We start from the raw sequence: 12155 nt of genomic DNA, 5'->3' as shown, positions 1-12155 counted from the left end.
ATTACATAATTTGAAAGTTGATGCTTAAAGAACAACAACTTTGCCGCTTATAATGCATTTAATATAACCTCAGTGGAGTTAGCATAGAGTTAAGAGTAGATTACAGTAACTTCTACCTTAATGTCTCTGTGAGCGATCTGGTTGTCATGCAGGTATTTGAGGCCCTCCAGGATCTGCCTGGTGTAAAAGCCGATGGTGGGCTCGTTGTTTTTCAAAGGGCCCCATTTGGACCTCAGCAGTGCCGACAGGCTCCCTGGACACAAAAGGACAAAACAGAACAAGGATAAATATAAATTTTACTCAAGATCAACAGCAGAGGGTTGATAAGTCTGAACACTCAGTGTCCACCGACTCAGCTGGTAGATTTTTTTTTAATCTTCTCCTAATTTGAACCATTGACACTATTTTCATTTTTAGTTCTTAAACTGAAGAGGAATAAAGTAATAGCATAAAGACCACTTGAACCCATCAATAAAAATGCATTAAAGAAATAACATTACTTCTAACAATTATATACAGCTGTGCAGATATACATACCCTTCCATTACAGACAGAAGGAAATCAGCTGCCAGTAAAAATACGTAGAAATTGACAAAACTAATAATAAACAATCAGAGAAATCCGGTGATTTCAGTCATGTTCAGGAAATGTTAGTCAGGTTTCTGCTTTATAATAGTATTTTTAAACAAACAATCAAAATCAATATTTTTCTTTTATGGGTGGGTATTAAAAACTTTCAAGCACAACTGCATATAAATAGTGTTTTTATATAATTCATAAGGTTAAGGAAAAAGTACTGAATGATTTCAGACATGTTAACAAGGCAGATTTTTTATCTGTGGTATGGGCATTGTCAGGAATCTGTATGCATATATATATATATATATATATATATATATATATATATATATATATATATATATATATATATATATATATATATATATATATATATATATATATATATATATATATATATATATATTAATAAATACACACATTTCATAGTGTCAATATTTTGCTATTTTGGGATAATGGGTTTTCTATGGGTTTGACATGTTTGGAATGAATCAATAAATAATAAAACACAGTCTCACCTCCAGGCACCTGCTCCATGAAGATCTTGATGAAGCCGTTCTCACTAATAGAGCCCAGGTACTGGACAATGTTCTTGTGCTTTAAGTGTTTGTGGAGAGCGATTTCCTCGTGGAGGGGCTGAGAGTACCTTTATAATTGGAAAAAAAAACAAAAAAACATTTAATTTTCACTTCAAAAAATGCAGTTCAGTGCATTGTATAGTTTATCATATTCGGTGTGTACAGTCAAGGCAGATGTTTGCATGTCTTGCAAGAGTAAACAAATGTGTGAACAAAGTGCACTGTACTAGTCTTGGTTCCCTGATTTTATGCAGTTTATTCTTCATTATGGGATGAAATTTTCTTATGGGGTTTAAGAAAAATATGAGGCTGATGTGCTGCAGCTGTGAAGAAATGTGAAGACTTCCTAGGAGTTCGTCATATGGGTTTTGTCCAGAAAGAAACAATTGTTCTTTCATCCTCAGGTGAATAAATGTATCTGCTCCTAAAATTAAATAAAAATAAAACACTTCTTTGTTTGTGTCTTTGTACTTTTTTTTCTCCATTGTTATTTGTGGTGCATTTTATTTGTATTCGAAGGTAAAAGTTTTCCTGCCAACTAGCAGGAACATGAAAACCGGAATGTCCCATCCCTACCAGGATGGCTGAGTGGTTGTTGGAATTAAGATCCAATGGACATATGTCTGTGTACGTTTGAACCCCACTACTGGTATAATTTATGTGGAGTGGTGGCCTAGTGGTCAGGGCATAGAGTTTGAAATCCTGAGGTTCTGAGTTCGAGCCCCACTCCCAGAGACTGCCACTCTGGTTCTCTGAGCAAGACCCTTAACCCCACACTGCTCCCAGGGTGCCCCACTGCAGCTCACTGCTCCCCAAGGGGATGAGCTAAATGCAGAGATACATTTCTCCAATGTGAGATCAATAAAGTTTAATTATTATTACCCAAGTTCCACGTCAGAAGGTTTGAGGCATACCTGACCTACAATATTCTGCCCAACAATGTTGAACAAATGTAAATATATTTGAAGTTTTCTTATTTGAAGGAAATTCCAAAGTCACTTTTTTATTTGGATCACTGACCTAATCTTGAAAAAAAAAAAAAGAGACAAACAAACAAAACATTACTAAACAGAGTTCAATAAATAACTTAACTTTGAGCTGAATACAACTATAAAATCTATAAAATAGATTCAAACTGTCATTGAAAAATTGAAAAAAACAAAACAAATAGAATATTTTTAAGTAACGTAGTCTAATGAAGTTAATAAAATACAAATTATACTTTCCTACTGACTTGTTAAAGTTGTGATCCCTTTACAATAATAAAAACAATAACATTTTGAGGCAGAAAGTTAAGGAAATAAAAAGAATTTAAAGTCTGTTGCACTAAATATGAATCATTTTCCTAAAACAAATCTAAATTGAAAAGACAAAGAAAGACAAGCAGGAAAGAAGGTTTTCTCTAAAGTTGTTTATTGCTTTGCCTGAAAGGTATCTGGTTTTGGGCTTGATATGAAAATTAGCTCTAGCAGCCTTCTATTCTGCACAGCAAGTACATTTTGCAGCCATGTCATACCAGTGGATATTCTCTTTAAGGTGAAAGAAGGAGAAAAAGAAGCTAAAGACATCCAAAACCCAGCTAACCCAGTCTGAGAGTGACTCCTGGTATCTGAGCAGAACAAAAAGATCCCTGTAGGTTGAAGAAATGCCTGCCAGCTATTTCTCCTAACACTCAGCCCCCTGCATGAATCACTCCCACTATCTGTCTTGAGATTTCTGCCCTCCTATAAATTATTCACACAGAATTCTCCTCATTTGCTACAGCCGAGCGGCCTGCTGACTTTCTGATGTGATTAGTGGAACAAAGTGTGGCACCAGAATCGTCTCGTCTGGGAGACGAGTCTCGCGGTCTGGGATGAGTGGGTGGAGACAAGCATTTAGAGTGGAGACAGTGACGGGAATAAAAGGCAGTGGGGTTGTGATGTTTTGCTTTCCTGTCTCTTAAGTCAGCCAGAAAACAACACATGCTGTTTGTAAAGAGATGAGATCAACAGCAATAAAAGTAAAAGAAACTACCGGTACAAAAAAACATCTGACCTGCTGTCTCTCTCTGGTATTTCCTTGATGGCTATTCGGACCTGGTTGCTGAGATCTCTGCCCGCATAAACGACCCCAAATGTGCCCTTTCCCAGGATCACCCTCTCTCCGTGTTCGTCGTACTCATAGTCGTACTGCAAAACCAAAACAGAAAGAGACCAAGAGATTTAAAAGGGATGGAAAATACAGTGCAAAACTGTGAAGAATAGATTTTTACACACTTTGTAAATAATAAATTTTCATCACTAACTGACATTAAATCAAACATTTCTGTTTTAGATCTGTTGACATTTCCTAAATCCATCTGATAAATGCTTTTAAATAACTTGCTGGTGGTCTGTTAAACACAGGGACAGGCTCCCAATCCTGTTGTTTAATCTAAGTAGTTTCAGCCACCCAGAGATTCATCCATATCTGAAGGAGTTTTGATACAAATGTCAATTTAATCACAGGTCAACTGGAAACATTTGTTTGCACTTCGTGCTCCCTCATTCTTCTCAATTCATTAAATATTGTTCCACAAAAGAGCAATGGCATATCTGTAGAAACTTTCTAAATCCTCATACAAACTATATTCATTTATTTATTCTTGTAAATAATGTGCAGCTAAATTAATTTTTCTATGGCAACAAAAAAATCTACAGTATCTGGTTTGGACTTGGTCAAAACACATAAACAGCCCTCTGCAACATATAAAATCTACATTATTATTCTAATGCTTTGGAGCTCCCTGCAGGGTCTGGCTCAGCTGATCGACAGGCTGTCCTCCCTTTTCCTTGGTGTACATGCATGAAAAGCACTCATCCTAAATGCTTCCAAACTTAAACCGTGCACGGTACCCTAATTCCACTGTGGCGTCACTCAGGGCTCTCATCTAGGCTCCTTGTTTGTTCTTCCTTATGCTGACTTTGGGATTAATCTAGATTAAGTTCAATAATCCTTGATCTTATTTTTGGTTGGGTGTGGTTTGCAGGTGAACTATAACTTGTATTAATGGGAAATCTGGAAAGCTTAATGGATTCTGATGTTAAACTCGTTGAAATCGTACAGCTTTTATTTGTTAAAGTTTATAATTATGGTTAATTAAAAAAAAAAACGTATTGTATACACCCAAGAAATCCTAAATAAAAGCTTTTAAGTTTAAACTTAGAAGTTTCTTTTAAGTTTGTGCTTAAACAGCTTAACAAAGCAGTTGATTTTGTTTCCAGCCCCACCGCATCAAAACATACATACAGAAACCAATTTGTGAGAAACCTATTAGAAATGCAATCTGTGCCACGCCGAGTCGAAGAGGTTACTGCAGTTTGTTGTTTTCTCTTTGTGTAATGAGCTTCTCTTTTCCATCGCCTTGGCTCAGAATACAGGTGAGAGTTAGCAGCAGGTGATAAAACCCCACAAACAGCAGGAGCAGAAATCCAGGCCTCATAGCAGCAGGTCCCTGCTCATTACTAACTGTTTGCATCTGTGCCTCAGCTCAGACGTTATGATGTAAACCAACAGGATTCTAATTTGAACGTCTGATGAACAAAAAAAATGTAACTCTGTTAAAGAGACGCGTCAGGCGTCTGTGAAGATGAAGCTTTGTCCTTGTGAAATAGAGTGACTTTTATGCTTTTTTGAACAATATCACACTTCCTGTGACATTTTAAAAACAGACAAACGGTACTTCTGAAGCAAAACAGGATGTAGCAAAACAAGGATGTTTTACCACATTTCTACCGTCTTAAAGGTGTGGAAACTTAGAAGGTTTGCGGTTTCCAAGTAAAGAGATAAAATTTAAACAAACACTTAAAATAGGCGTATTACATCCGGTCGTTGGGGTTTACAACATCAGACTACAATGAAAAAGTTTGACTCTCAAAAGTAAAAAAAAAATATAAAGGTAATAAAGCATTATTGAATTATTTTCACCTCTAAGGCGTCAGTGTCACAGTCTCCTTCTTCAGGGTACTTCCAGGCCTCCTCTGTTATACTGTTGACCAGTTCACAAAACCTACAAAAGACAAGTCAGGTCAGCCAGGGGTACATATAAATCAACTCATATCTTTTTGAAAGGTTTTTGATTATTGTTCCTCTCAAGGCTGCAACAATCCCCGTTTCTTGTGCACTTTTTTTAAAACCACATATTCTCCTTCCACTTAACTTTACCTGATTGAATACAGCATTCTTTAGAAATTACCTTTCTTACCGTCAAGTCAACATTTCTATCTTTACATTTCTGTATGAAAGCTTTTTTATGGTCTTATAAAATTATCTCATTGTCTAAGAAAGAAGAAGCTTTTAAAGCAATCAACATGAAGCAGACCTGAGTCCCTTTTGGCAGCAGAAGAGGGAGCACAAAACGTATGGTCATAATTTAAGTCTCTATCAGTGTATGTTCACTTCAATAATAAATGCAACCTGATGTTAGGATCTCCATGCAAATGGTTTTATGGTTATATGGGAATTACCTAAAAAGTCTATATAAGATGAGCACCCTTGTGTTTATACATAAAGACATAGGTTGTTTATTTGGAACATTAAAAAAGCTCTTTTGCAGAACAGGTTAGACAAATACTGAAAATCATATTTCTGACTAAAGGGTGTTATACTGCTGCTGAATTTATCCTGGAGGGGTTACAGTTTGTTTACTTGTACACTTCCCACAGCATGCGTACAATGACCTTTACCGGTCGTACTGCACACAAGCTGTGAGTTAACACATTGAATCATCATGCTGTCATGCATGGCATGCCAGCAGGTGTTCAGTGGCACATTTTTTTTTATTATATGTGCATAAATGCCAGCAATACTGTTAATGTGCCCAAACACACACTTTGCTTCTGATGCTATGCTTCTGTCTTCCTCCTACTTTCTATTCCCCCTCTTTTTACCTGTTTTTCTTGCTGTCACTCCTGAAAAAAGACAAAAAAACAGGAGCAGCATAATAGCAGCAGCAGGCATGACTCACTTACTCTCACACTCCAGATAATGGCACAGGAAGCCTCAGATGTGAGAGTCACAAGTCGAACGCACTGCTTCAAAGCGCAGCTGGCAGGGAACATGACGGTGTGGAAATTAAAGAAGGTGAGCTCGTGTTGATGAGAGAGAGACATATTTCCCACCAGACTATTGAGCTGACAGGCCTAAATAGATCCATCCTAAAAAATGAATTCATACCTAAACTGCAGACAATGTCCAGAGAATCAAGTTGACTGTTTACATGCACTAAAAATCAAGAAATTAGGAGATGAACTGATGCAGAACCTTTATAAAAATCAATGGATTAAAATGATGCAATGTGGGAATCTCAAAGATTGCAGAACAACATGCAGGTGAACATATTGCTTATTTGTGATCAGATTGTATCACAGCGAGTAGAGAGTTAAAGAGGTAGCTTGGAGCCTTAATGAGCAATTTCATTCAAATGATCTTTATTCTATATGAACAATAAATAAAACAGGTGCTAAATGTTTGTTTTGTTTTAATCCAATTCCAACAACCACGTCCCGATGAAACATGACATCTATATCTGTTTAACCGCGTCATGTGATCTGCTCTTTTGCTCCAGAAAGCCGTTAAACCAACATCTCTTCTAATGTACCATGTCAACAGTTATGTTGAAGAAGCAGGACAAGAGCTTTATTATTTTGAAGGTTTTTCAACAAAACCTTGCTGACAATATCATGACGCAATTGGTCGTTGAGTCAGATATTAGTGATGCATGTTAGCATTAGGTTAGCACTTAGGAAAACTGTTCTGCATGAAAAGATCATCAGCAGGAATGAGTCATATGCATGAAAGCATTGTCAGGAAGAGCCAGACATGAAGAATGCAGCTTTATGTGTTGACAAAACATCTACTATGAGAGATTATTAGAGTTAAAGACACAGCCATGATACTAAGATCTACAGTGCATTACTGGTAGATGTAGTGTGGTTGTGTGACTGGTCTGTATAGCTGACACATCGGGTATAGGTCACGACTAATAAGGGTTGTTAGAGCTTAATTTACTGATTAAGCTCTAACTCCAAAATATATCTCTAAGGGTTTTTATATTTTTATATTTTATATATATATATATATATATATATATATAAGGGTTTGATATTTTAATGGGAACTAATCTTCTAAAATGACTAAAAAACAAACAGCGTATTCGTCTGACGGTAATTAAAAGCTATAATCGTTTTTGCTTATTCAGTCCTTTAAAAAGAAACCTTTTGATTCTATTGAATTCTAAGAGGTGTGAAAGCATTTGAGCTTTCTGAGGTGATATAAGCCCGTTACTGATCCGAAGGGAAAAAAACAGCTGAGTTTTTTATTTACATTTAACAGCATTATGTTAAACAAAGCAGCAACACTAGAAAAAGGCCTTCAATTTTAAAAAGATTAACTTCAGCAAATTCTCAAATCCAACCTTTATATTTTCTATTTTCTATGCTGAGTGTTGAATAATCATGTAAAAAGAAAACGCCTACATCGATCATTCAATGTATAGAGCTGCTTTATATGATTTCATTTGTTATTATTATTCAATATAACTAACAAGATTACCGTATTTCAAAAATGAGGGAAAAAATAATAATGGATTAAAAAAAATGTAATTTCAGGGGAATAGCACAGCATTGTTATGCAGCTTCAATCATGTTCAGTAAAGGTTATTGTATTTGTTAAGTAATAAAAATAAGCTGCATTAACCCAAGTAATGACAATGAGCTTATTTGATGCAGCTGAGAAGAGGAACAGGCAGACATACCTTTTACAGTGCATCTCTGTGCAGAAATAGATCTGGAAATCCTCTGCATTGTGCAGGACGTAGAGAAAGGCACTACGTTCGTCAAACTTGGAGATACTGGAGAGGAACAAATCACAATTAGAAGAAATCTTTTAATTAGAAGATATGACTCAAATCAAACAAACAATATAGCCATCAAATATTTGGTTCTCATTTATATTGAATTAATCCTCATTATCCTCATGCAAAATGTGCATGTCTGATAAATCTTTTAACCCAAGCGTATTGAAAATACACTGCGTAGTTATGAGCTGCAGGACAATGCTTGTTTTTGAACAAGCATTTCTGCACAAAGAACAGTAAATAGAAACTTTTATCCCTAGAGTGCTTGTTCATTTCTGAGTATGCCAAGGCTGGATCTGCTGAGCCACACAACCGAGTGTCTGTATGTTGGGTTGTATCGTAGCTTGTAGAGCTGTTATTGTGTCCTGCTGCTGTCTGCAGGCAGAGTAGGCACGAAGAATGAGTCGTTCCCTAGCAACATGTGAGCACAGCCCTCCACTTCTTGCTGATCTGAAACTGAACTCCCTTGAGGACCGTGGAAAAATGGGGGCAGAGCAAGCCATTATAAAATGGTCTATGCTGATTGGAACACTGATGGGTCTGCAGCGATCCTGGATTTAAAAAAAAAAAAACAATGAAAACCTGAAAGCTTAAATATTTAGTAGAGTTCATGCTTCCAATGTCATCATATATAAAGAATCTGCAGCTTGAATCTGAGTTCATTAAAAAAACTAGCAGGAAGCAATGCATTTATTTAAAATATTTGTTTAGTCATGCATGCATTCTGGAAAAAAAACTTTTTTATAAATAATCTTTCAATAAATACATTCTATTTAAAATCAATACTTGTGCATTTGGATTTAATGAGAATTCGGCATGTGCAAAATTGTAAGAGGAAAATGCATAATAGATAAAAAACATGCTGGAACTGATTTGAGAAATCTTCCCGCAAAACAGGGAACGGGTTAATTTTTGTAAACCCAACCAAAGCAGCTCAGCGTTTTGGGGAGAAAACTTTCTTGCAAAACTTTGAAGAGGTGCAAGGACTCTCAAGGGACCACTGATTGATGGGTAAATCCATGGAAAAAAGCATTTACAAATCAGGTTTCTTAATGTCAATAATGCTAGTAATTCAAGACATGCTGCTCTTTTTATTCACAGCTAAATATAGAACAATATAACATAGACCTAACAAATAAATGAAAATGAATATATATATATATATATATATATATATATATATATATATATATATATATATATATATATATATATATATATATATATATATATATAAATAAGATTGGAAGAGATAAATCTCCAAACTTGGAAAACAAAGTCCAATGGTTTGTTTTAAAACTTTTTTGGAATACATCCACATACATGATGTAAATATAAAAATGCAGACCTACACAAACACATCAGGCTAAATTTCCACATTTACACACTTTTACATTGGGAATTAGAGTACTGCGACCCCCCAAAACCCCCAATTATCAGTACCACAGCCCAATGCCACAGTCTCTCCAACCGCTCCCCCAACCTCACACCCCACAGCAACATTCACCACCTCTCCTCATCACAGGACATATTGAAAAACATCAGCCTTTGAGCCTTTTTTTTTTTTTTAAGAGACATTGCTTCAACTCTTTTTCTTCACCACTGACTGAAATGCACATTCTCTTTATTGTGGTTCGAACCTAGCCTCGTGAGACCATCCTGATCTCGCGAGCTTTCAAGGTTTCACTCGCAGATCAGTCTGGAGACTCTCTGTTAAAGAAAATTTGGAGCCGTTCACCAAACGAACGTCCAATCAGCGTTGGCTTTGAGTCGGGTTGAGGTGTGATGCAACGAGAAGTGCGACAGTTCAGTCTAAAGAACATGGCGGCTTCAGCCGATGAAACTAGCGTGGCTATCGAGCAAGTTTTATCGGAATTACAGAGTATTTCTTCACTGAAAGAAGAGCAAAACACTGCTCTGGAGGCTTTTCTCAGAGGAAAAGATGCTTTTGCTCTTCTCCCGACTGGTTTCGGCAAGAGTAGCCTGGCTTGTGGTTGTGTTTTCATCGTCGCTCTGTTAGTACGTCATATGCTTTGTTGATCTGATTGGTTTTTTTAGCCCGTCTATCACCAACATAGGCCAATCAGCTAACCAGTATTTCCGCCCCTTCCCAAAATTACTTCAACGGAAGGTTTCCAGATGGATATGCGGAGCAAAACCATCTGGCAGAGTCAGGTTAGTTCGAACCCTCAAGGTTCTGAAGTTAAGGCTTTTCCTGTAGTCATAGCCCCCCCACTCTATCAGAAAAAAAGCTTTTGAATATTTCCCGGTAGTTGTTTATTTCAAGCTTTATAAATAAACTGAGCTGTTTAAAATTCTACCAGATCTGGGAGTTTGAGGAAGCAGGTCTATAAATAGTACGTTAGTATGGTTGTGGAATCCTGCCTTATGAACCATTCTGATGGCATTTTTTTTTGCCCCATATTTCTACACAGTAACTCAAGTAAGGTAATATAAGTGTGGAATACAGAACATGAAGTGCAGCAAAATTTAGGAAATGTTTAGCTTTTCTGAGAATGGCAATTTGAATGTATTTTATACGAGGCCTCCAGGTAATCTTATGGTCTATCATTAGTCGCAAGAACTTATTTTCCTTATCTCTCTCTACTGTCACATTATCTATCAGGATAAAGGATTTCAAGAATGAGATTTTCCCCATTTGAACCAACATTCTGTGGATTTTCCACTTGTCCCTGCTGTAAAATGGAACCACAGAAACAAACTAAAAAACAATGACAGTAACTGTTCTCCACTTTGGTCTTCTATTTGCTGAGAGAGATAAGAAAACCCATCTAATCACTCACATAAACAGAATGCTAGTTTTTTCAAAACACAAATCTCAAAATATGATGAATTTTGGTTTATTTTAAAACAACAGATATTCGAAATTTAACTCCAATTTTATTCAGTGTCCAATATTTTAGGGCATAATTTGTCCGTCCGTCCGTCCATCCATCCATCCATCCATCCATTCATCCATCTTCTGTCACGCTTCTGTCATGAGGGGTGCTGATGCCTATCTCCTGCTGTCTACGAGAGGCGGGGTACACCCTGGACAGGTCGCCAGTTCATCGCAGGGCCCATTGCCCTTTGCGTGCAAATTATGCTAAAATCATACTGGCGTCATAATACATGAAAATCAATGGAAAAGAATCTAGAAACAAATTTCTATACTTAATATTTAGCGGAATTCAGGAAAATCTACTTTCAGGAAACGCTAAGTGGCTAAGCAGATTTAGCACTACTGGTATCCTGTGATGAGCCCATTCTAACCTCAGAACTTAAACATTTAATTTATATTGTAATATACAGAGAAAAGCTGCTAATTTTGCTCTGTAAGCCCAAAAATAAGGCTCAGACAAAACAGTCATGTCTTGCTTTTCTTTAAGGCGACTTTACATTGAGTTCCTTTCATTTCCATCTATTTCTATGGCCTAACACAGTTTCTGCTTGAAAACTATTAGGGAGACTTTGAACCATTTTAAAACACTCCAGAGCAGAAGAAAAAAAAAAAAAAAAACATGATCAATGACACGGCCTTGGTCTGACATAGCTGAGACTAAAAGAGAAACTTGAAACTAAGCAGCAAACACGTACCTGACACCTCGAACAGATGTGGCAACAAAGTTCCACTCATGTATCCCCTTGTTCTGTGAAACAAAAACCAAAACAGAAAACATAATTACTGTTTGACACCCATGGGAAATAGATGATTTTTTTCTACTGTTGCAGACTGAACCTTTTAATATAATTGGTCTGGGGGCATAATTCAAACTTAATAGAAAAAAAAATTGAAATTGCTTGAGCTTCAGAGTGACGAGCAAACATGTCTTGCAATGAAAAGCTATAAAATATAGCAAGTTTTAAAAAATATCTTTTTTGTACTTGCTTCATTGGTATCTAGTGTTATTTTTTTCTTTATTTGCATTCTATTAATCATAATTTTCATTTACTGAAATTAAAACTGTACCAATTTTTGGGTATGTTAATGACATTCTTATGTAAACATATTTCCTGTTCTTTAGGCTCTTAGCAAAGTTCTTGCAAACACATTTTGTAAACTTATTTAGCCTTAAAGCGGAAGTTAATTAAAATGTGAAACAATCTGGATTGATCTAAGA

The 12155-nt window shown here is 36.3% G+C and overlaps 1 protein-coding gene across 1 annotated transcript in view; it reads right to left on the bottom strand.

The window, feature by feature from the left end:
- Nucleotides 1-12155, bottom strand: part of map3k5 (mitogen-activated protein kinase kinase kinase 5) — a 91644-nt gene that overhangs the window by 18529 nt on the left and 60960 nt on the right. The window contains exons 12-17 of the mRNA XM_038277542.1: nucleotides 11632-11684; nucleotides 7933-8028; nucleotides 5106-5187; nucleotides 3195-3328; nucleotides 1098-1225; nucleotides 117-253 (exon numbers count right to left, since the gene is read on the bottom strand). Of these exons, the coding sequence (XP_038133470.1) occupies nucleotides 117-253; nucleotides 1098-1225; nucleotides 3195-3328; nucleotides 5106-5187; nucleotides 7933-8028; nucleotides 11632-11684 (630 nt within the window). The remainder of the gene's footprint in view (nucleotides 1-116; nucleotides 254-1097; nucleotides 1226-3194; nucleotides 3329-5105; nucleotides 5188-7932; nucleotides 8029-11631; nucleotides 11685-12155) is intronic.

This window comes from Cyprinodon tularosa, unplaced genomic scaffold (assembly GCF_016077235.1).
Source record: "Cyprinodon tularosa strain WSP-4 unplaced genomic scaffold, ASM1607723v1 ctg132, whole genome shotgun sequence".
In the NCBI taxonomy this organism is placed as follows: domain Eukaryota; kingdom Metazoa; phylum Chordata; class Actinopteri; order Cyprinodontiformes; family Cyprinodontidae; genus Cyprinodon; species Cyprinodon tularosa.
Note: the sequence above shows the minus strand (reverse complement) of the source record. Positions and strands in the feature narration are given on the sequence as shown.